The 24,248-nt window shown below is 40.7% G+C and overlaps 2 protein-coding genes across 4 annotated transcripts; one reads left to right on the forward strand and one right to left on the reverse strand.

Moving 5' to 3' along the window:
- Positions 1-8,659: 8,659 nt before the first annotated feature.
- On the reverse strand, positions 8,660-18,911 carry LOC109852417 (mediator of RNA polymerase II transcription subunit 12). 2 transcript variants are annotated; one of them, XM_020423558.1, is made up of 12 exons: positions 17,927-18,911; positions 16,966-17,777; positions 16,110-16,893; positions 15,644-15,969; positions 15,024-15,555; positions 14,340-14,933; positions 12,501-14,215; positions 11,979-12,407; positions 11,415-11,889; positions 11,076-11,338; positions 10,825-10,983; positions 8,660-10,324 (listed from the first exon to the last, which is right to left on the reverse strand). In XM_020423558.1, the coding sequence occupies exons 1-12, from the start codon at positions 18,468-18,470 to the stop codon at positions 10,106-10,108; spliced, it is 6,852 nt and encodes a 2,283-aa protein (XP_020279147.1). In that variant the 5' UTR covers positions 18,471-18,911; the 3' UTR covers positions 8,660-10,105. The 2 variants fall into 2 exon arrangements, with proteins under 2 accessions (XP_020279147.1, XP_020279146.1); XM_020423557.1 differs by having other exon boundaries at positions 10,825-11,001.
- A 297-nt stretch (positions 18,912-19,208) lies between these two features.
- Positions 19,209-24,212, forward strand: LOC109852413 (transmembrane 9 superfamily member 2). 2 transcript variants are annotated; one of them, XM_020423552.1, is made up of 15 exons: positions 19,209-19,597; positions 19,814-19,881; positions 19,973-20,066; positions 20,174-20,309; positions 20,429-20,550; positions 20,636-20,759; positions 20,844-20,983; positions 21,103-21,279; positions 21,593-21,737; positions 21,856-22,033; positions 22,180-22,339; positions 22,427-22,578; positions 22,657-22,768; positions 22,856-23,027; positions 23,110-24,212. In XM_020423552.1, exons 1-15 carry the CDS (start codon positions 19,478-19,480, stop codon positions 23,175-23,177), a joined length of 1,968 nt encoding a protein of 655 aa, XP_020279141.1. In that variant the 5' UTR covers positions 19,209-19,477; the 3' UTR covers positions 23,178-24,212. The 2 variants fall into 2 exon arrangements, with proteins under 2 accessions (XP_020279141.1, XP_020279140.1); XM_020423551.1 differs by having other exon boundaries at positions 19,210-19,597; positions 21,581-21,737.
- Positions 24,213-24,248: the final 36 nt, after the last annotated feature.

Below are 24,248 nucleotides of genomic sequence, written 5' to 3' on the forward strand. Positions count from 1 at the left end.
GAACGTAAAGGGGGTCGGAGAACTAGACAGAAAAATAGAGAGAGAGAGAGAGAGACCGAAAGATGCCATCATCACGCGCTCGCCTACGTATATCCTGATTTTTAATTTACTCACTGAACAGCAAAGGGCATGCGGTCTAGTCAAACGTAAACTCGCGAGTTCACCGCATATCGAGGTAAAGTATCGAGGAAAAGCTGCGGTATTCTCGTAGCTCGTTAGCAATCGGCCGATCGACTTGTTAATCAACTTGTACAGACGAACGAAGAAACGAGAAGAGAGAACATGGAAAGAATCTGAATAAAGCCGGAGAAGTTGGGAAGAATGTAATTTAAGAGTAAACCCTTCCACGTGTAATTGTACAATATGTATAATACAGCGAAAAAATCTGAGAGAGAAAAAACCGATTTTGACAAATAAAAAATTATTATCAAACGAACCAAGTTTAAGTCTTGAAAAATAGATTTTCTTTCTAGAGAGAGAGAGAGATTCTCTATTTTTATGTTTGCCTCGAGTCTTCTTTATAAAACGATACTCTGTACTTTTATTGACGCAATTGTGTTATAAATGAATAAGAGCGAAAACATCGGCGACCGGCCGAAAGGAAGATTTGAAAAAAGAACGTGACGACAAACGACACTGAAGAATATCTCTCCGAATTGCGGCCGCGCGCGAAGAAATCGCGAAACTCGTTTTGCTCATTCGCTTCCTCTCAGTTTTCCGGACGAAACTAAATTTCTCTTCAATTTAGAGGCGTCCACCGCGCTTCCACGAAGGACACGCTCGGGTAATGCATCTTCATCCCGCTCGTATTTAACTTGTACGAAAGTTTATCGTCAACTCGGCAAGAAGCACAACCGGACCTCAAACCCCCCCCCGATACATTCCCTCTCCCCATGCGTATTCTCTCCATCTTCCCGACATAGATGAAGGAGAGGAGCGTCTTCGTCGGGTAAACCGGGAACCGGGGAGAGACGCGCTATAAAACAACTCCGACGTCGAGCGTCGTCGATACATAATCGCGCCGTCGGGAAAAGTTGCGTTCTCACGCCCGGAAATGCGGCAACGCGATATATTCCGAAGAGGAAAGGGGAGAAGGGGGAGATAAACTTCTTTATACCTCAAAAATTCTATCGCATTAATTTCGTAGCGGTTTTCGCACTCCGAGCAGGAGTGTACTCTCGTCTAGGAATTATCTCCTCTCTCTGTGATTCCGAGAAGAAGTGAAATTATCAAAAAAACAAAATCATCAATCGATCGATCGATTTGCTGGAAGTTCGAATTAACCTTTTCTTGTATTCAATTTGGAAGTTTCATCAAAATATTAAATGTATGTGTGTCGTACAAGATAGATAGGGGAAAAAAGAAAATAAAAACTAAAAAACATGGGCACGTTTCGGCGCGTGTATGAGTAATTTTGTGCGCGGAAGAGCCTGTTTTGCGGGAATACGCGGGATAAAGAAGAAATATGACGACACGAGAGAGCGCGCGCGGTTATACGATAGTGCGTTCAAACGGTCGACGTAACGGGAGCGTGGAGACGATAAACGATTTGGGTGGCGAAAATGTCCGGCGGCGGGGAGAGATTACGCGCGCCCGCCGAGAGATACCCTAATCCGTCGACTGACTGGCGGATCCTGGCTAAGCCACTATCAGGAGCTTTCGGGCTTGGTCGTCGCTACGGGGACGAGAGACGCGCGTTCGCCAAAAACGCGGTTTTATTAGGTATCGCGGATTTGCTTCGAAACGTCGGATCAAAGCGAAGAGACCGTGGGAAATGCAACGCTACGCTATAGACAAACGCGTGCTTTTGCTTTTACGTAATGTCATCGTCATATCTTCCTCCCCTTAACGGGAAGGAGCGCGGAAGTCTTTTCTCTTCCTCTTTTTCTCAAGGATATTTAATTCTTAACGACGTCGACAATTTGGCAAAATCTCGAGAGCGGACTGCGAATTTACTGCGAAAATAAATTCCCCCGATCGAAATCGAATCCGTATAATCGTCGGATAATGACATCCGCGAGACGTTTTTCACCTAATTCGTGAAAATTAATCTATTTTTGCGAGTGGCGAAAGGGTTGAGTGGCGCGGCGAAGCGCCACTCTCTCTCTCTCCTCGTTTAACCCCTCCTCCTCGGCGATAATGTCGAATTGAAACGATTATGCTGCAACGTGAACGGCAAGAAAGCAGCTCGAAGAGAAAGTTTTCTCGGCAAACGTGGAGCGGAAACGGGCGACTGCCACTGTCGTTTGTTTAACTTTTGCGACGATTCCCGACGTTTTTGCATCGGTTAGAGAGAAGGGCTTCGCCCCCTTCCTTCCTTCTCTCTTTCTTTCCCTCACCCGCGTCCTCCTTTCCCCCCGACCTCTTTTCTTCATCCCGTACCATCCGACTTTCGCAGTGATTCCCCTTTGCTGTTCCTCTTTCCAACTTCGGTCTTTTCCCTACTGTCGCAAACAAACAAGCTGCAGGCCGAACTTCAATCTCGAATACGCTTGGCGAGACTTGACGGAACCTTCGGCAACTTTCAAATGCAATTTTCGAATTCGTTTCGCCGCAGTTTTCGGGGTCCGTGACTTTTCGGGGGCTGGCGAGCGCGTAACTTCATCCGCCATAAAGTACTCGCGGAATGTATAAATCGCATTCGCTTTGAGTAAAACCGACATTTTTCACGCCATCATTTGCAACGATAACATCAACACAGTTAAAAAAAAAAAAAAGCTACTTTTAATATTGTTATTTTTCGCAGTGAATTTTTATCTTATATCTGTAAATAAATCATTGAATCTACGGCGCGCCCGAACGGGGGCGTTCAATATCAGTTTTATTCACTCTACATTTCCCTATTTCTGAAGCTATTCCATATTGTCGATCTACTTGATCATGACTCGGAGACCATTTCTCTTTACTCTTTTCTTTCTCTCTTTCTTTCTCTTTCTTTCTCTCTTTTTTTTTTTTTTTTTATCTTTTCCGACAATCTACTTCAACAATCTTTTCAATTTCGACGCCGCTCGTCCGTATTAAATTTCATAAATGCAACGGAACGTATAACGCGCAGTAAAAGGGAGAGGGGGAGAGGAAGGAAGCGGGTTCGGGGGTAAGAAAGAGGAAGCCGCGACCTAACCGAGCCTCGATCGAAAGTGCACTACTATCGTTCCAAACTCCAAGAGGTCGCGCGCGTTATTTATGGAGGCGGCCGATAGCGATAAGGACAGCAAATCGAGCGAACTCACAATCGGACCAAGCTGTATTCAATTCCGGCTCATAATTGTTAAAGTGGAAAAGTTTCAAAGCGCGCCGTATCGGACCACCCTCGCGACATTCCCATCCTCCTCCCCTCCGTCGCTTCTTGAGTCACCCCCTCCCCTCCTCCCCCCGGCACGGGAAGAGAACGCGCGACTTCTCTTTTCTTCTCCCACACATCCTTTCCTTCCCAAAACTCCCCCTTGCTCGTACTTCCGCATTCGTCTCTACGAGTTCCGGACTGTCGCACGATCCTTTTGCGAGTTTACGATTTCCGTCTACAGTGTCTATACGAAGGATAAGTTTTCCCGTTATGCTTCAGCAATCGGCGAACAGCCACGAATCCCCACGTCCTTACATTGTTTCTCTCAAGACACAGAAACGTAAAAAATTTCGCTTTACTTTACTAAAAAAAAAAAATTCTATACTTATTTTTTGTCACGCCGCGTTGTTTTGCGATATTTTAAACTCTACGTATTTTCCATCAGATATTTTTGTATTTTTTCCGCGCTACAGAAAGTGTAACGCGCGCGCACGCACACTTCTCCTAATTTACATAACATCCCGTTTTACATAACGCGATCGCTAAATGTGGAACTGCCCCGAATTGAGATATCGCTTTACCAAATTCCGTCAGTTCTAACAATATCCTAAACAAGATTCACCATATCGGAATTTCCGAAATAGCCCTTTCCGGTTTCAGTTACATTATTGAATCTCCACGATACCGCGCAAAACGAATCGACGAGATATATAGTGCTCATAAGACTTTATAATATTTCGCAATCGAACGTCAGATGGTTCAGCGCAGCCGTGTACACAGATTTAATTTTTTCCACGACTGTATATATTTTATATATATTAGGACAATAATTATACGAGACATTATTACAAGAATATATCGTCGCGCATTGAATTGGCAAAACAAAATGTTCGAAATATAAATTACCATTAATTTCCCGAAGGATTCGATTCCACGCTAGAATTATTTGCGGAGTGCTTCATTTGCGTGCTCATATCGCGCAAAAATGGCGACAACGCGCGGCAGCGGCGGCGGCGGCGGCGGCGGCGTCCGCCGCGTAAAAAATATCAATATCAATTTCAATTGCGGCGAAACTCGATCATCTTTGCCGAAGGAATACTTGTGCATTTCGGTTGCCGGGCCGCCGCGAACCTCCACATCCATTTCGCGGGTATGGAAAAAGCGATGGGTACATAGGTTATTGACCCCTCGTTTTCCATCGGGGGCTTTATCGGGCGTCCTCCATCGCACTACCGGGCGATTCAAATCGACGTGGCCGGATTTACGAGTCGCGGCCTGTGCACACCCGAAGCGTTAAAAGCGAGCCCGAGGACATTTTTCGTTAAATCCGCGCGAAAACAATTCTGGCATGGCGCGAAAATATTTTTTCGTCATCACAAACCGCCGCGCGTTTTGTCCACGCGCGCGAATGTGTGTGTGTGTGTGCGTGTTTGTTTCCTATAGCAGAAGACTTTCCTACATCACAGGTGCGGTGACAAATTGAAACTCTTTTAGTGCTCCACTAAACACGATTGAAACATATTATGATTGTATCGAAAAAATCTTGGAATCGCACAAGAGCGAGAAATGACACCGTGTTTTACGAGACCGCGTGTATCTCGCCGGATTAAGAGATTAGCTTTTAGCATTTTCTATATTTGCGCGTTTTTTAAAGAGATATATGTAAAAAAATACGCGCGAACGCGATGCACCGGGGGGGGAGGAGAAGGGAGGGGAGACGGAACTTGGCGCGTTACCAATGACTTCGCTGTCCTTCTTTCTTGCGCTCATCTCTGCCACCTCTCTCCGCGCCGCTTTTCCTCCTCTTTCTCTCTTGCTCTCTCTCTCTTATTTTTCCGCACAAATGCAGTCGGGATGATTCTCTTCCAATTATGCTTAAGGATTAATCCGCTTTTCGACGTTAGCCGGTTGTTGGCGATTAAACGCGCCAATGGGACGCGATGGAGGGTGGCGCCATGCAAGAGATGCGAGTGTGACGGCCGACGGTTGCACAAACAACAAGATGGCCGCCGGCGGGGGCTCCTCCGGCGCCCCTCGTTCTGCCAGGGGGGAGAGTGCGCCGCGACGCCAGCCTGGCCCGCGGACGAAAGGGTTGTTTTGCGAAAGGAGAGAACGCGCGCGCGTACCTTGTCAATTCTTTCCGAATGTCTGGCCGTTTGAAATATTGGCCAGACCACATTGCAAAGCCAACCACTCCTCCTCCTCCTCCTCCTCCTCCTCTTACCCCCTACCCCCGTTCCCCTATTGTCTCTCGCATCATATCTTTGGCGACTCCTCGCGAGAATTCCACGCGGATTGTTAAAAACAATGAATATCCACCGCATGTGATTATCTTTGAAACAATTGCTAGACACTTTGAAACGTATGTCACCGCGTCGCCATCGTTTTCTTTTTTTTTTTTGTTACCGCGTGTGTCTAATTTAAATGTCTAAGACAATAAATCGTTATGTGAATATTATGCAAAACAGCGACACCCCGATGAAACTACATTTCTCTTGTACTTGAAGTGTCTCGTAGTCTTTTTACTTGCTACCGAGTGCTAATATAATTGGGAACATTCTATGCTTGGTCATGCGGCCGGTGAGAAGATTTGCCCAATTAGTAGACATCAATGTCAGAGATAAGACACGTCGCGCCTCTTTCCCTTCCCCTCTCCCTCTTTCTGTATTGTGACGAGAAGATGAGAATTACAAATAATACTTAATTGTCCCCGCGTGAATGAAAGAGCGACGACGTTGCATAACAGATTTATGCACGATCTTTCGCTTTATCATCGACGAAGATGATATAAAACGTCTCGCGATCAAACTTCGCGAATCTGACGCGAAAGAAACGAAGATCATTGAAAACGAACGGCGTCGGGAAGAGCTTAAACGACGCGAAATCAACGCGGGAAAACAAAATCTGCTTGTTCCATTATTTGCGCGTTAATTTGTTTTTTTTTCTTTTTCTCTCCTTTTGCGAGAAGCGAAATTCTTTTTAGCTCGCGGAGTAATCAGCAAATCGCCTAGCGACGCTGGCAAACGATCGCGAGACGAAGAGAGTAAAGAGAGATAGTCTAGGGAAGACGTCAAATAACTCGATTACCTGTCGGAGGAGTGTCACTTTGTCGGGCCCCGTGCATCCAAGTGCGAGCAAAATTTCGTTAAGGTGCTTCTTCCGTAACCACCTCCGCCTCCGTCGCTTATCCGCCATTTTTCCCGCGATTTTTTTGTTTGTTTCTTTTGCGAAACACACGACGCGTTTTTTGCGATAATGTCGCGGCAAAGCGAAGCGCGCGCCCGAACGAACGGAGAAACATTTCGAAAAACGTGACGCGTAAACCGCAAAGTACGATATGTCGAAAACTCGTGTTACTTACTCGCGGAACACTGCACACACACTCCGATTTTCACAAAATTGACAACTTCAGACTGTCATTATGACAACCACGAACTCTCATTTGTCACTAGATGAGGCGAATCAGTTTTTTATTTGAAACTAATATGTTATACCGTTTGCAACTTATTATTTCTGCGCACGCGCCTTAACGGACGAGTGACAGGTGCGTAATTTCTGTGGACAGACATAGAGAGCGGTCTATAGCATAATTATAGTTTTAGAAGTTTCTGTGTGATTATAGCGAAATATATAAATTGACACAAGAGCTTCTCTTTCATGATACTGATCCATTATGACATTGTATTGTATTATATAACAAAATTTTAAAAAATAAACTTTTCACTTCTTATTGCACACACAAATTTAAATCAGATATTAAATCATTACTTTAATCAGAAGGCCGGAAAAAGCGCATTATGCAATTGTGGATTTATATTGAAATAATTTAAATAAAAAAAAAAAAAAAAAAAAAAAAAATTAACAACTGAAAAATTATATTGAAAAAATTTAAATGTACGTTCACTCAAATATTGATAATAAAAATGAAAGAAAAAAAAAACAAAAAGAGCGGCTCGGATATCAATGCGATTTCGACGTTAACCAATTCTCGAGTGTAATTTGATGAAATCAAACAATGCATTACCTTGGAAAGCTTTTCTTATTTTCGAGGATAAGGCCTCGAGACTTGATCGAACAATTGGGTTAAGTAAGTCAGATAGCCACCGGTTTCTGCCCCGACGTATAGTTAAGTATAGCACTAACCATACATTCCTGCGAGTTACTCGATTTCAAGAGCCGGCGGAAAACTCATTAATATCAAGCACACAATTGTCTCGGATGAGAAATTTCTTTCGCGGGAAAATGTTATTTTTCGCCCTCGCCGAACTTTTTATCGCATTAACTTCAGCTGATGTACATTAACAACAAATAATAGATCGCAATTTAATATTCCACGCTTTTGCAGTGTTATTGAAAAATTTTGCAGATATTTTAAATCGCCCGTTTATTTATTTATACAGTGTCAGCTCTTGAACCCTGAAACGAGATATTCGCAAAACGTCGGGACAAACATTGACACACTAACGCGATTTACAGATTCCAAAAATTATTTTCAGAAGCAAATCATAATTCTAACGCGACACGGGGAACTAAAATGATAATACCCGAATCAGACCGAATTCACAAACTTCAATATCTTCTTGTTTTCAGCGGAAAATAGCAACTTGCAAACAACAGACGCGCGCGCGCGCACCACTTATTAGTGTGTCAAGTATATTCCGCGCCGGGTTTCGCATTTTATCGAACAAAATATACAAATCGGAACGCCGAGGCAGAAATAGGATTTCTCTAGCTATACGCGTCCTAGATGCATCTAGGAAAAATATTGCGCCGGCTTATCAGGTTTCGCGAGCAGGTTCCAAGTTCGGCCCCGCGATGTTTCGTGCTCTGCGGTTTCGTTTGCGATTTTTCGAAGCGTCCGCGAAAACTCCGGACGAGAGCTACGAGTTCTACTCCAATCAGATATCGCGGTTTCTCTTTCTTTCTTTTCCCTCTTTTCCTCTCATCCTCGAGCTTGGCATCAACGGCCAATCGCATTTACGGGATTGCCGCTCGCCCGTTTTTGGCATAAAAGGCTCGCGCTTATTTCACGAGTAGCGCGAACAAGCTAAAACGAAGGCACTCCGATCTAAAGTTCGTCTCTTAAAGGCCTTCATTGGATAAGCGAAATATCGAAATATTAAAAAGCAAAAGATGTTTCTCTCATAAAAACTCGATGCACACATTTTTAATCTCTCTTCCTCTCTTTGTATATAAAATTATAATATACATATTATGAAATTGATTCGACGCTTAAGTTATCGATAAGATTACGGAATGTAGAAACATGGTGAACATAATATTTTTACTGAAAATATTGCTTCGCGACGATTTTATCAAAAAATAAAAACAAGATCATTGCAATAGCTCTTTTCTTAAATTTATATAATTTTACATACCACCACTTTTTATTGTACACAACGCGCGCACACATACACACATATAGTATAAAAAAGCTACAACTGTCTCTATCTTTTGTAGAATTGTGAAAACTGTAAAACAATTAATTGCTCAACATGCAGTCAACAATACAAATTCCTGTTTTCAAATTGTTTTCAAATATTATTATCTATCATTAATACAACTGATCAGAAGTTGATAGCACAAATTCCTACGTTTAAATATTAGCGATGCAATTACTGCAATATCATATAAGCAACTGATCAGAAGTCGATAACGCAAATTTCTCACTTTGAATACAGATTTTTTTTTCATTTTTACGATACGCACCATGCGATGTTTATTAGTAAATTCGACGTAATAACTTCGAAATAATAATAAATATATATGTGTATGTGTGGTATATATATAAGTCAATATTAAAATAATAACAAAAGTAGTTCGAGATTCGGTTATTCATTTATATTCCAATTCGTTTATACGAGATTTTTCCAATTTTTTTTTTCTATGAACTCTATACTAACTTGCTAGCTCGTTACCGTTTGTTTTTATTTTTTATTCAATGCACGCGTTAAATACAATCACCTTTTACTTTTATTATACATAATTACTATTGATGTACAAGTCTAGGTAAAAAATATGACATACGAGTTAGAGGAGAGTGATTCACGTAAACATCACTTTCCCCTACTGTATTTAAATACTCGCGTAACAATAACAATAAATTTATTTTGTGATATAAATTATATATAGTACACACGTGATCTTGTACTAGGTGAATGTTCATTCCGGCCGCGTGTCTATATGCATTTAATGTGATTTTTTTTTTTCAAATATTTTTATTTTCATATAATAATTTTAAATAATTTTATAAATAATAAAATAGTATTTTAATGAAAAAAAATTTTATACAAGTAAATAGCATATAGAACTTATGTGTACGCTTGATTATAGAAATTTATCTAGAGTCAATGAAATCATTAAAACATGACTTTTGACATTTCTGTTACAAGATCTCTGTTGCGTAAGTAGCAAAACCTGCGGCACACACGATGCGTTTTCTCGTGTTAAATCACACGCGAACGTCGCGACGACTTAACAGTCCAACTTTGCTAAATTGCTTTTGCTAATCGATTAGTCGATTATAACGCTCAAACACGAAAAAAGAACCGTGTGCTTTTAGGCTCAAGATTGCTTCTGCACAACAAGACGCATGATCAAATAACGCAAAATTGCAGTTATCACTGTTTGCTTAATAAACATAGTCAATTTAAAATAGTATTAATTAATTAAAAACTTTAGTATTTCTTCCCTGCAAACACTGTCCCCACTTGGCTACTTAACTTGTAATAGAAAGTCTGAAATTCAGTAAATCTTGCTAGTTTATATTTTACATTGGTGTCGAACATCAGCATACGGTTAGTAGGAGTGTCTCTCGTACAATTAATAAGGAGGTGGTTGATGTTGATAGGAATGTTGCGGTGGTTGACTTAGATGTCTTTGCAGGTGTGTCACGAGTTGAGGAGTTGGTTGTTGGCCGCTGGTGTTCTGCTGCTGCTGTTGCTGTTGAGCGGCCTGCTGTTGTTGCTGCTGCGCTTGTTGCTGTTGTTGCTGCATAGCCAGCATTTGTTGTCTCATGCGTTGCTGATTTATCGCCTGTTGCTGCATGTGTAAAAATAAATCAAATAACAAGTTAGTAGCAAAGAAAACTAATAATAACCTAACCTAACAGCGATAATCAATTTATTTTTTTCCACTTTCTTGTGAGTTAGATCTCTCTATTAAAAATTTTTCTACTTAAGCTTAATTATTTGGAGATTATGGTTTGTGCATACATAGTCAAATGCATCAATTTGTTCTGTGTGGTGTGCATGTTCTGTGTTATGGATATGTTGTTGATTTGTAAACAACGGATGGTTTGTAAACGCGTGAATGTTTTGTAAACGTGAGTTTTCGTGTGCACATAATAAGTGATGTAATATAAAATGATCCGAGTGCATGTGTGTAAGTGTAGGAATGTATGTGTTTCTTCTTTTATCTATGTGTCCTTCTTTTAATTTCTAAAAAAAATAAATAATAAAAATAACTAACAATATCAAATAATTGTTTCCCCACAAATTATTTCAAAGATATCCCGCTGCTTCACTTAATCAAAAACATACTTGGAACTGCTGATTTTGCTGCAAGCTGACGTTGGTTGTCCCGACTCCTGTCACTCCTACCGCACCTGGTTTCCCAGCGGATTGCCGATAAGGAGGAGCGGGTTGATTTTGAACACCTCCACCCATTGGTCCCATTGTGTTCATTGTTACATTTGGCGCCTGAATATATAATGATTTCTTCTTTGACGCGTTTATATTAAATCTTATATGACATATACGTACGCTCATTTTGACATACTAATAATACACACTTGTAAATATGGCGGCCTCGCAGCGCCAGGTTGCATTCTCTGTTGTGGCATGTACTCCTGTCCCCTTTGCGGTCCCATCATTTGTTGCTGATTGGGGAACATCATGTTTTGCTGTTGATTCAAGATGCCTTGCTGCTGCTGCTGTTGTAGCAACTGCTGTTGCTGTTGTTGCGTTTGCTGTGACGTCTGTTGTTGCTGCTGTTGCTGCTGCTGCTGTTGCATCATCTGCTGTCCTCCGTATCCCGCGTAATTTTGATTCATGCCTGCCAGTAGAAATTTAACTCCAGTACAACTCAAATAAGATTTAACTTTTGATTAATAAAAATACTCAATTTGTACCTTGTTGAATTCCTGCGTATATTCCTTGTTGTTGTTGTTGCTGCTGCTGTTGTTGCGCCGCGAACATGCCTTGTTGCGGATTTATACCGGGTGCTCCGTGCTGCGCTCTCAGCTGTTGCCTAATAAACTGTGTCCTCTGCATACCTTGGAACGCGCCCGGACCGGCAACCGGTGTCGCGTTTGGCGGTTGTTGTTGCGAGCTCATGAATTGAGTGGACGGTAATCGCAATCGCAGCATATTAGACAGAGCTTGCTTGGATTGATTATTCATTCCGGGTCTTTCGTAGCGTGGTCCAACTGGCGCAGGCGGCAACTGTTGACCATATCCGTACTGCTGCGCCGGCGTATGTGCCTGCTGATTGCTGTACCATTGTTGTTGCGGCTGCGGCGGTTGACCAGTAAACATACCGGGCTGTTGCGCAACAGGAGCTTGTTGATTACTAAATGCCATTTGTTGTAACTGGGCTGGTGGTTGCTGTTAATTATAAAATAAAAGATTGCATGTATGAGCAAAGAGATATATGTTTGTTTTGTCATAGCATATCATTGGATGATTAAACTTACCTGCATCTGTTGCGACATAGGTGTAGTAGGTGTAGCAGGTCCTTTAGTCCGTCTATTATGTCGCTTGGTTTTCATGGCTTTTCCTTTGCCATTAGTGCCGGCATTATTGATTCCAGCGCTATTGACGCCACCACCAACTCGTCCCGGCGAATCGATACTCATTGGCGTATCCGCTTTACCAGGTTCTGATTCCTTTTTATCCGGTTCTAGATCCTCCGGCGGCAACGGTGGTGGATCCAGATAATGGCTAGCTGGACGAATTTGACTGTGCGTGTGATATCGCAGCAATTTATGCGCATTTTGATATGTAAGAGGTTTACGTTCCATTCTAACGGCTCTGAACCAAGCCCACGAAAGCGGCGCAGGATTTTTATGACCTTCCAAGAGTTCCCACGCCGATACTTTTTGAGAATCGCATACTTGCAGCCCCTTATAATTAAATAAATAATATTATAGAAAGATTAATATTTTGTATCTTGTACAAAATACTTCTGTTGAGAAAAAAATATCAATTCAATGTACCTGCTTCTTATCGATGCTATCAAATCCAGCGATCTTGTTGCCTTTGGTATCCGTTAAACATCCAACTGGTTCGCAAGTAATAACTTCCATGCTCAACTTTGGTAACGGTAGAAGTTGTCTGACATAGCGAATACTCGGAGAATTTCTGTCGCCAAGCTCTTTCTTCAATTTTTTCATCAAATTCTGGTAATGCTTTTTATTCTCATCTTTCTCAGACTGCGAATCTGACACTAGAGTAGAGTGAATTAATGTTGCCAACATATCTATTACCGTCGTGAAAAGTTCGGAGTTGTTATTTAAATCTATAACGCCATAGCTGACTAATTGAACCAATAGAATCGCCCAGTCTGTCGTAGCAGTCGTATTTCTCTGTATCGTGTCGAATACACCTCCGACGAGGCTGAATCTCAACTGCAGCGCATCCTGCAATACTTCTCTAGTTTTAGGATCCTCAGAGCCAATGTGTTTCTCTTCTTTACTAGTATTTAAAAACTGTGAGAGCTGAGAATGTAATGATGTCAATAACCCCTCTCTCTGGTCATCTTGACCTTTCAAACACGTAAGCACGAGCGAGAGAAATGGTTGGTGATTGAATAACGAGGGCGATTTGGATCTACCTCTTTCGCGACCTGCTGTTTTCGACCAGTTACCCGATTCCAGCACCTGTCCAGCCACTTTGAGAACTCTGCCTTGTACCGCACTCGGTAATTTCGAAACCAATGGAGCAACTAACCATATAGAACCCGATCTTTTGTCAGGTTTGCTACTTAAGGTATTGTTCAATTGGAAAACGTCAATTGCGGCTTTCGCAACTGTGTCCAACCATTGAGAAAGTTCACTGGATCCTGGCGTGAATTGTTTGTACATAAGCTGCAAATCTAGCCAAGACATTCTTAGGCTCCATTGCTCTAAATTCTCTAAGATATTAGTAATATGAGTTTTCTGATCAATAAAGGCTTCAGTAGGAGTGTCAGGATAACAGATCATGTGCAACAGTTTTTGGGCTTGTCGTGGCGTCAGCATGTTGTCCAATAGCATGTCCTGGTGACATAGTTCGTCTGGATTCTGTAGGCATCTCTCCAGTACCCACTCCTGACTGCAAATCTGACGCAAAACATGATGGGCAAAGTCGGAAAATCCTTTAACGTTTTCCGTAGTCAAGCCAGCACTGCTGCTTGACGAAGACATGGCCAAATCGAGTCCGAGGTCGTCGCCTCCTCCCAAAATATCGCTCGTTCCCAAAATATGGCTGATTGACAATTCGCCAGGTCCGCTGCTACTAACACCAACTCCAACTCCGACGCTAGCCGGACCGCCTCCTTTACTAGCATGACTCAAGGGCATATCGACTTTCTTGGGCGGCTGCTTAGCGGCTGTGGCGTCTCCGACTACTAATATAGCTTTAAGCACCGCCAGTACTGGTCCTACTCTTATATTATTGTGCGCAGCTGCCAACAGGTGTCTATCACAGCTCAACTTTATATTATATCCCCTCGAATTTCCGCTCGGAAGTGGATGAGGACTAGTACTGACCGAGTATAAAGCCGGTTGTGGACATTCGACGGTTTTAAAAAGTCTCAATAGCAAATGGCAAGTTAAACGCGCACCGGCTTCCGCTTCGATATCGATGTCTCCGCGGCCGTCATTGCAAGTTTTCACCAGGGACGGTAACGCTATGTGCACGACGAAATCTTCCAAAGAGAAACAATGTCTCGCTGCAACACAAACAATTGAGTTGTTACTTAGCGGAGTTACTTAGCAGATATATATCTTGTCTAATAAAATATTATAGCAGATATATATCTTGTCTAATAAAATATCTCTATCGTCAGAACTTACCGATTAAAATTGATGTGAATATAGCAAGAGAATTGTGTATACTAAGATCTTGTACGTCAACCTGATTCAACACATCGATGTAAAAAGCGGAACTGTTCGAAGAACAGCAGAGTGCCATAAGTACGCCCAACCATTCGGCATTAAGAGCGTTGCAACAGGCGGTTAGTTCAGCGCAAGTTATAGCAATGTCGTTCAGTTTATCGTTATCCGTTTCGCTGCAGACTGCGACGATCGCGTTGCAGACAAAACTATACCGATTAGCCGGTGTTTCGTTCAACTGTCTCGCCCATTGAGGCTCGATCTTTCCGCCTCTTCGCAGGCTAGTGAAGACATCCACCATAAACTGCGAATTGTACACGTGACTCGAAGGCGTTGGTTGCAATGTGCTGTAAAGAGCGGTTCGTATCTTTGGATAAGCGTTACTGAACGCCTCCACTCCGTGTGATTTCGTTTTCAGAAGAGAACACGTCGAATACAAGTCGTACAGGTGCGCCAACACGCATCGTTCGGCGGAACTGCAGTCGCTGGGATTTGAGACGTGCTTCACCACTTTGCACAGTAAATCGAACACCGCTGTAGTCTGCTCGGGTGACACTGCAATAATTTATGTAAAATAAAAATATATACGTTATTTTTAATCTTTTATTTATATCGTAGAGAAATAGCGAGTTTAACATTACTTACGTAACAAACAACAGTGGTATCTTCTCAATACACCGACCACATACAAACTGAGATTCGTAGTGTAACTTCGAACCAATTGACTGTTTCTAGCCGTCAATTGTGCCTCTACTTCCGGCAGCTCTTTCAGAATTTGTATACAAACGTCGATTAGGCCGTATATGTTTAACGCGAGCTCCATTAAATCGAAAAGAAAAGCTACGTGCTCATGAACCGGTAAATAAGAAGAACCAGCCAATGCGAATGTGTTGAGCATTTCTATTACTTGCGTTGCGCACTGCCATGTGACAACATGTTGATCGAAGTAACTTAGATTTTGAAATTTCATCGTAACAGCCTCGAAGTTGAATTCACTTCGAGAATGTTTCTTCACCTTGCCACCCTCTGCAACATCAATACTGAATTTCTTACCGAACAATTTACACACTTCTTTCGTCATTTTTTTAACAAGATGTCGAGCGTCGTCTCGGACGCGTCCGACACCGTATAGCAACACATGTCGCTGATTGCAATCATGCTGACTGCACGTCTCGTCCTAGAAGAACATTTATCAACGGGTCACATAAAACATAAAATTATACATATACAAATATATATACGTATGAAAAATAATAAAATCTTACTTGTGGCAGTGGAAAATGGGTGGTATACAACAAATGTCTGCTGTGACTTGATGGCATTTTCGAATCGAGACTTTCATGACCCCCGTGACCGGTCAAAGCGTCTTCTTTTGGACTATCTGGTGCATCCATGCTATTTTGTTGATCTTCTTTAATGTGCTGTAATATCTTGTCCAGGTCGTCATCGATTTTACTGTCGTCATAATCCATAGTACGTCCGTGATCCGAAACTTCCAATTTGGCCGGCTTTAAATCTATACCCGGGAATAGACTGTCCTCGTCGATCGGTTCCCTGTTGCTTGGTGTTCCAGGTTTGCTAGCTACTGGACCTAATTAGACAACAGAATAATGTTACAATCTCGTTTGCATTGTTTAATTAACACTTATACAAAACAATTGTTATTATTCTTATTGTTGCAAAAAATATATAATATATATGACATATTAAATATATTATAAGAGAAATCACCTTGTATAAGATCACCTCTCGAAATCAGAGTACACATATACGCGTCGTGCGAGAAGACGTCATGCCTTATTAATTCCGAGAACAGGTGAACTAGATTCGTAAACTGAGCCTTAGATTGAGCCGAGGTGCTGTCCAATATCGGAGCGTCCACGTCCAAGAATTTCATGAGTAACGGTTGAAAAATCGGAAGAATAGGCGGATTTCCATTGCTGCACGTACTGTCCTTATCGTCGTTGTCGTTGGTCTCACCCAGAGCTTCGCTTTGTCGTTTTTCAAGAAGCTTGGCAACCGCCATCGCTCGATGCTCTCCCCAACGTTCGGCGCTCACGGCCCACTCGCACAAAATTTCAACCACCGCCGAATCTTGTTGCGGATTGTATTCCGTTTTCGTGTCACGTTCGTTCGAGTTGTTATCTTTCGGGGGTGGTGTAAATATTTTTGCGTACAACGTGTCAAGTGAATTCGATGCGTCCATTCGGTCGAAACTGTGCCGATCAAGAGCGTCCAAAGCTGCTAAAACCTTGTTAGTCGTTGTACCTGCGCTGCTCTGTTGCCACTTGTCGCACGACCATCTGCCCTCCGCCGCTTGTGATCGAGCTCGTATATTTTCTTGCGCAATCTTAAGCTGTTTCATCGTAGGATTGGCCGAGCTCGCGGGTGGACACGGCAAAGCTGCCGGAGGACATGGCAAATAATCTAAAGGTGATCCATTTAAAACCGACGGTGCCTTTCCCTCACCAACGCTGTTCCATACCAACGCTGTAGGACATTCCAAAGTTATGACCTGAAAATCAACAAATTCAAATTTCTCGAGCATCGCAAAAATGAAACCATAACGAAAGGATATTGTTCATACCTGGATTATGGTAGATAAACTGTAAATTACGTCTCTGTGATGGGCGCAAGTCAGATAGTCATTGAAAGCAACCGTCAAAGGATTCAATGGTACTTGAGTAGTAACAGTGTCCTTGTTGCTGTTGCTCTCGGTTTTATTAACTGATGGACTTTGAGGATTGTTGTTGCTCTCAACATTGTTGCACATGTGTGCCAATTTACGACAGCATAAATACGCCAATTTTCTGGCTAACAGTTCGGATTGTATAAACTCTTCTAAATATTGCAGAGCCAATGGCAATAGAAGTTTCAATATCCCATCTTCCGAAGTGGAAGATCTGGTCTTATCTAGTAATTCCAGAATCCACTGTAACAACTCTTGTCTATCCAGCAAACCTTCTTCAAACATGTATTTTACTAATTGTACACAATAGTGCCATTGTTTAAGCGCTAATTTATGTTCTTCGTTCATTGTATTGCCTGTTGTTTGTTGATTACTCGATGTAGGTGTAGGTGGTTGAGTAATAACAGTGCCATTACTATTGTTTGCATTGTTGCCACTGTTGTTATTGTTGTTGGTATTGTTGTTGCTGCTGTTATTAGTAGTGGTATTATTATTAGTAGGAGTACTACTATTATTATTAACATTATTATTGTTACTGTTATTAGTGGTGCTGTTGTTATTTGTTGCAACAGCTCCATTGCTGTTGCAGGAATTGTTTGTTGTATTATTATTACTGTTGCTAGGATTAGTCACATGATTGTCCATATGATAGTACTCTTGCAGCTTGGACAATTGATCTTTCAGAAATTTTATGAGAGTGCCAGTCCATTCTGTAAATAATACAAAAGAAAACAATTAAGATTAATGTTTAAAACAATACTAAATTCACAGATTTCTTCGATATGATATAAAATCATATAAAATTGTTTAACATAAAAGAGATTTAATTGTTTAATGTAAAAGAGATTTTTTCACTCACCAGTAGTCGGATCTGGCAGCTGGCGCTTTTTGATCTTAGCTTCTGAGACCGCAACCGTATAAGCCGAACTAAGCTTGATATACCAGGCTGCTCTCAGCATTGGTACTTGGTATTCACAAAGCATCATAAATAATTCCTCTTTTTTATTAAAGTTTGGAGCTTTCTTTGCGAGAGTAACCAATGGTTTGCTACTTGAGAGATCTTTAAACCATGTTTCGATGCTGTTCTTCGACCTGGCGGTCACTGGCCAAAAGTTATCTTTGGGATTAATCTGCTGTCTCTTTCTACCGGTATCAGGCATCGTTGCGAGCTCCTCTTTCTTAGCGAGAATCGCGTTAAAGAACGCGCCGACCTTGGCAGCGGTGACATTGGAGCTTCTGGCCGTTCCGAATTCATCCGCCAGCTGTGGTATGGTGGTGAAGCCGTGCTTGACGTTCGTTAGCGACAGCTCGTCCTCCTTTTGCTTTGGTTCTTGAGGATACACATCCGGAGGACCCAGTCTTGGCCTTTTCAACGGCCTCTTCTCGTACAATATTCCCATCATGTTACAACGTGAAAATATATATCGCGTATCAACAATTAAAAATACACGGTAGAAACTACTACGGTTAAACGGTGCGTATTTACATATGTCTGTGTATCATTTTGCTTGTAATGAGACACTATTGTTATACGGTCACCGTTTCACCCAGATAGAATATATTGTTGAAGTACACTCGTCCATTGCAAAAGGAGTCTTTAGTGGAGCTCGTCGCCGTTTCGTAGTTCTCGAAAACGAACGCTTTACGTAATTGCACTGTCCATTCTTCTCCTTTTTTAAGCAAAGTATGATCTCTCGTACAGCTTATTCCGATTTCAATTCTCTTCTCTTGTTTCACAATCGGTGCTTATCAACCGCAGAAAGACGTTTACTGACATTTACAGATGTTTTAAAGTATAAACTAACAGAGAACGCGCGCGCGCGTGTGTGTGCGTGTTATGTATGCTTTTGTCAGCTAGGAGTGTGTGTGTGTGTTTCAAAATCTCTTAGAGCTCTCGGTGTTGCCAAAATAACGTTAGAAAAAGTCACGAGACTCGGACCAATCGTGTCAAATCGAATCGACCAATCGTGGGGTGCGACTCGTGTGAACGATGTTTAAATCCGAGTACGGAGCTTTTCGGGACCCCAGGAACTCACTGGCGTTTCGACGTGCCGATTTGCTGCCGGGTTTCGCAGCTTGCGAACGAGCGCGAGATTTAAAATAGAGACGTGCGATTCATTAGGTCATTGGTCAACCACTGTCACCAGACACTCGGCTTGTACTGGTGTGTATTCTATGACGTGTCATGGTAGCCCCTCGCGATGTGATTCGCGTTTGCTGTATATTCGGCGACGTTTTTTCTCGCGCAGAAATAAAAATCCTCACGCGATAAAGGAACAAGACCGCGGCTTATGTGGTGTATAATGCGATTGAATGCTTTCGCTTAGACAAGTGGTCTCACGTGAGAAGCGTGAACGGAACGGTGGACACGTCGAGTAGGATCGGAGCGATAACGACGACGATAGGAACAATGACAGCGATCACGGTTTTCTACACGTTGTGCGTTATTTACGGCGCCACGGCCTTCTACTTACCTGGTCTGGCACCCGTGAATTACTGTAAGGCCGGGGAAGCTACGTTAACCTGTAAGGTATGCGTGTAAAAAAGCTAGTCAAGGTGATCGTGATGCGTGTCTACGTGTGTACTTCGTCGCAATTTCTTTAGTGCACATTATGCGTGTGCGCTCATATATTTTTTATCTATACAGATATACAAATATAAATATGTATTGCGATAATGTATTATTAATAAGCCTATTAAATGTGGCCTTCATTGATCGAAACTGTTTATTCTCGTTCTTTTTCAGCCTGAAATCAAGCTGTATGTGAATCGTCTGAATACAGAAAAAAATGTAATACCATATGAATATAGTCAGTAAGTGTTGTAATAATTGTTATACTTGTATATATTTAAACGCTTAGTTGCTGTGACAATTGTTTAATGCTTGTGAACATCTTCAATCTAGTTTCGACTTCTGTACGGCAGAAGATGAAGCGTCTCCGGTTGAGAATTTGGGACAAGTTGTTTTCGGAGAACGCATACGACCATCGCCGTACAAGGTAAATTTAACAATAGAATCTAAAATCAAAGATTTACAAATGTTTACGTATGTAGGAAGATAAAAAGATGTGAACATGTAAGAGAACTTATGTTTCTTCTTTTCAAGTTGGACTTCTTAAAAGATGTTAAGTGTGCTCCAGCTTGCAAGCCAAAAATATACACAGGTGATGAAAGTTCAGAGGAGAAGTTGGAATTGTTGAGAAACGCGATAGAAGCAAATTATCAACATCATTGGATTGTTGGTAGAGTATCAGAAAGTTTTATCCAAATTGATAAATCTCTGTATAAAGTGAAATAAGAAATGTGTGTTAAGAATATTTGCATTCAAGTTAGTTGAAGATTTATATTTTATTTTTAACAGATAACATGCCGGTAACTTGGTGTTATCAGCTGGAAGATGAACGACAGTATTGTAGCACAGGTTTTCCAATGGGTTGCTACTCCAAAGAATCTAGATCGCAACAAGACACCTGCACTATACATGTTAGTTTAAAAGATAGATTAATGTTAAAATCGTAAGAGTATAAAATGTAATTTATATTTAATTTTTTTTTCTTACATCTGTTAGGGTCCGTACAACAAACCAAGGACTTACTATCTATTCAATCATGTGAACCTTACTATAACATATCATAGTGGCGGTTCAGAAGAATGGGGATCATCCTTTAAGGAAAACGGTGGTCGTATTATATGTGAGTATTCTCGCATATCCGATCCAAGCCGATTTGTTTAGTCACTTGTATCTAATATCTATTGCACTTGCTTATTTCTGATAGCTGTGAAAGTAGTGCCTCGCAGTATTAAACATACCGGTACGGTTGATTGCGAGAGTCAAATACCATTAGAGTTACCATCTTCCAAACTTCACAATGGAGATACGTTCCAAGTGCAGTATACATATTCTGTTAAATTTGTGGTAAGTCTTCAAGGAGACGTTCTAGATAATAAACACAAAAAAAAAAAGATATTTTAACATGCTATGGAAAATTGAGAGTTATTGTAATTTCACACATGTATGTATTTCAAATATTTCAGAAAAACAATACCATTAAATGGTCGTCCAGATGGGATTATATCTTAGAATCGATGCCACATACAAATATCCAGTGGTTTAGTATTCTTAACTCGTTAATAATCGTTCTGTTTCTTTCTGGTATGGTGGCTATGATAATGCTTCGCACACTGCACAAAGATATCGCTCGATATAATCAGGTACTTATATTCAGTATACTTACAATTAAGTTATATAACCGAACACGATTGCGATACACTCTTTTCTGCATTCTGCATGCACATTTCTTTTGTACGCTTGTTATACGAAATAATTTAACCGATTCTCTCAGAAGCATGTGATTTTATTTTCGCATAAATTTCATATTACTCAATAAATTGTACTCTTAAAAAGCGAAACACAGTGTAACATATTTCACAAAAAAAAAGGTGAAGGTGACCAGTCGTTTTCTTCACTTTTACAAGATTGTGATATCTGTTTGTCTGTGTTGCGATAACGCAGGCCTACTTCCAGATAGAATCAGGAGAGGATGCGCAGGAGGAATTCGGATGGAAGTTGGTTCACGGCGACGTGTTCCGTCCACCGCGTAAAGGAATGTTGCTTTCGGTTTTGCTCGGATCCGGTGTTCAAGTATTCTGCATGACATTGGTCACTCTAGGTAAGTTATCAGACACGAACACTTTAACATTTAAACTTTCTGGGTTATCATTTTTCCTGTGTGCGCATCCGGAGTGATAAGTTACAGATGTTACAATTAATACTGTAATTATTTTAAGCATTCGCTTGTCTCGGTTTTCTCTCGCCTGCTAATAGAGGCGCGCTAATGACTTGCGCAATGGTAATGTATGTTTGTCTGGGAGCGAACGCGGGATACGCCGCCGCTCGGGTATACAAGAGCTTCGGCGGAGAGAAATGGAAGTCTAACGTGCTCCTCACAGCCATGCTTAGTCCCGGGTATGTAAAATTCGTGTTACTTCCGTAGATGAAGTCTGTCGACTCTGCTACTTCCAAAAATATCATTATTTTGAGTTCCATTTGTGTTTTCTTTGCGTGTCAAAAATGTCTGAGAAGAACAATTGCAATTTTGTTTTTGTTTTTAGAATTGTGTTCGGTTTATTCTTCATAATGAACTTGATATTCTGGGTGAATGGAAGCTCGGCCGCTGTACCTTTTAGCACTTTGATCGCGCTCCTAGCGTTGTGGTTTGGCGTGTCCGTGCCGTTGACATTTTTCGGCGCGTATTTAGGCTTCAAAAGAAGAGTGAGTACAATTAATCAGTATCAATTTGTCGTGTCGCGTTTACAAACCAATCGAAAAATTAAATTAACCGGAAACGAAACGCCGTAGGCTCTGGAGCATCCGGTGCGGACGAATCAGATTCCTCGACAGATACCAGAACAGAGTTTTTATACACAGCCAATACCCGGCGTTATTATGGGTGGTGTCTTACCGTTTGGCTGCATATTTATACAATTATTTTTTATACTTAATTCTCTATGGTAAGTGTATATTATTACACGCATATTTTTATCTTTTCAACAAACATTTTGTAAAAAAAAAATTATTTTTTCTGTCAGGTCGAGCCAAGTATATTATATGTTCGGATTTTTGTTTCTGGTATTTGTTATACTCGTCATCACGTGTTCCGAGACGACAATTCTACTTTGTTATTTTCATCTCTGTGCGGAGGTAAAATTTATACACACACATTTCAAGAAGCTGTTAAATTCATGTTAGAAAACAATAATGTTAATGTATTCGTGACATTCTTTATAGGATTACCATTGGTGGTGGCGTAGCTTTCTCACATCCGGATTTACTGCTGTCTATTTGTTAATTTATTGTATACACTTTTTCATCACCAAATTAGACATTGAAGGCGCCACTTCTACGTTCCTGTATTTCGGATACACATTCATTATGGTTTACTTATTCTTCCTTTTGACAGGTGAGTATTATTCATTCATTTAGTTGTAAACGCGCAAGTTACGATACTCGAATGACGAACAAAATTTATCATTTCCTTTCAGGTTCTATTGGTTTCTTTGCCTGTTTTTGGTTTGTGCGCAACATTTACAGTGTTGTGAAAGTTGATTAAAATAAGTCTTATAATGTGGCGAGAACAATGCCTGCGCATGAGTGTGACAAGTGAAATTGATCGCGACGAGAATGAGCGATAGTCGATATCATAAAGAAACTTGCGTGCATTAAGAAAAAAAAAAAACTATTTAATGATAAGATGAACGAATAATAATGCACTTTTCGCATTATTGTCGCGACAAATATCTCTCTCATCGAGTCGCAATAGCATAAAATAACTTATTGACGCGACACAGTTTCATATAGAGAGTGAACATCTATTTGAACGTCGGTATCATTATCGGCTATCCTGCATTCTCCAGAATCTATTTTCTGAAGAAAAAAAAAAAGTATCTAACGATACGCTCCTCGAAGATGTACGTTTTTAGATGTTTGCAAGAAGTACGTGTGTACTGTACGAGCATTTTATTCAGTTTTTCGTTTGCAGAATACTTATTATTGGAAATACCTTGCAAAAAAAAAAACCTTTATACGACGCACAGCCACGGCAAAGAGATTTTCAAAGTATAATAAGTGTAATAAGTTAATATCGCAACATTTTTGGATTCTGGCTTTGAAATACTCAGTATTAATTATTTCTACATTTCTCGAAGAGATTTTTAACAAAGGATTGAAACTTTTTTAGTTCCGTAATAATAATAATATATACATATTTTGATAATTTGTATTGCAAGGAACGTGCGTGTGTCGTATTTAGAAAAAGAAAAGACAGATAATCAAGTTATATAAATTTGAAAAGAGAACAAATTACAAAGCTTCTATACATATATAAATATATAAGATACACAAATAAAGAAAAATGTACAAATTGATAAACTAAATTAACCAATGAATCTTGTGTCTCCTGTTTTTTTTGTTTCTTTCAAGCTTTTTCTTTTTCTCACAGTCTAAAAATATAGTATTCGTAATCGTGACGTATGTAATAGTCAATATGCACATTCTATACTCAGATTTTGTAAACTAAAATACTTACAATGTTAGTATGTTGATAATGTTATTATGGAAATACAAATAAAATTCTCCAGTAAGTTTACGTATGCATTTGGGATAAACTTTTTTTTCAAACACG

This window comes from Pseudomyrmex gracilis, unplaced genomic scaffold, assembly GCF_002006095.1.
Source record: "Pseudomyrmex gracilis isolate BER0280 unplaced genomic scaffold, ASM200609v1 scaffold_29, whole genome shotgun sequence".
In the NCBI taxonomy this organism is placed as follows: Eukaryota; Metazoa; Arthropoda; class Insecta; order Hymenoptera; family Formicidae; genus Pseudomyrmex; species Pseudomyrmex gracilis.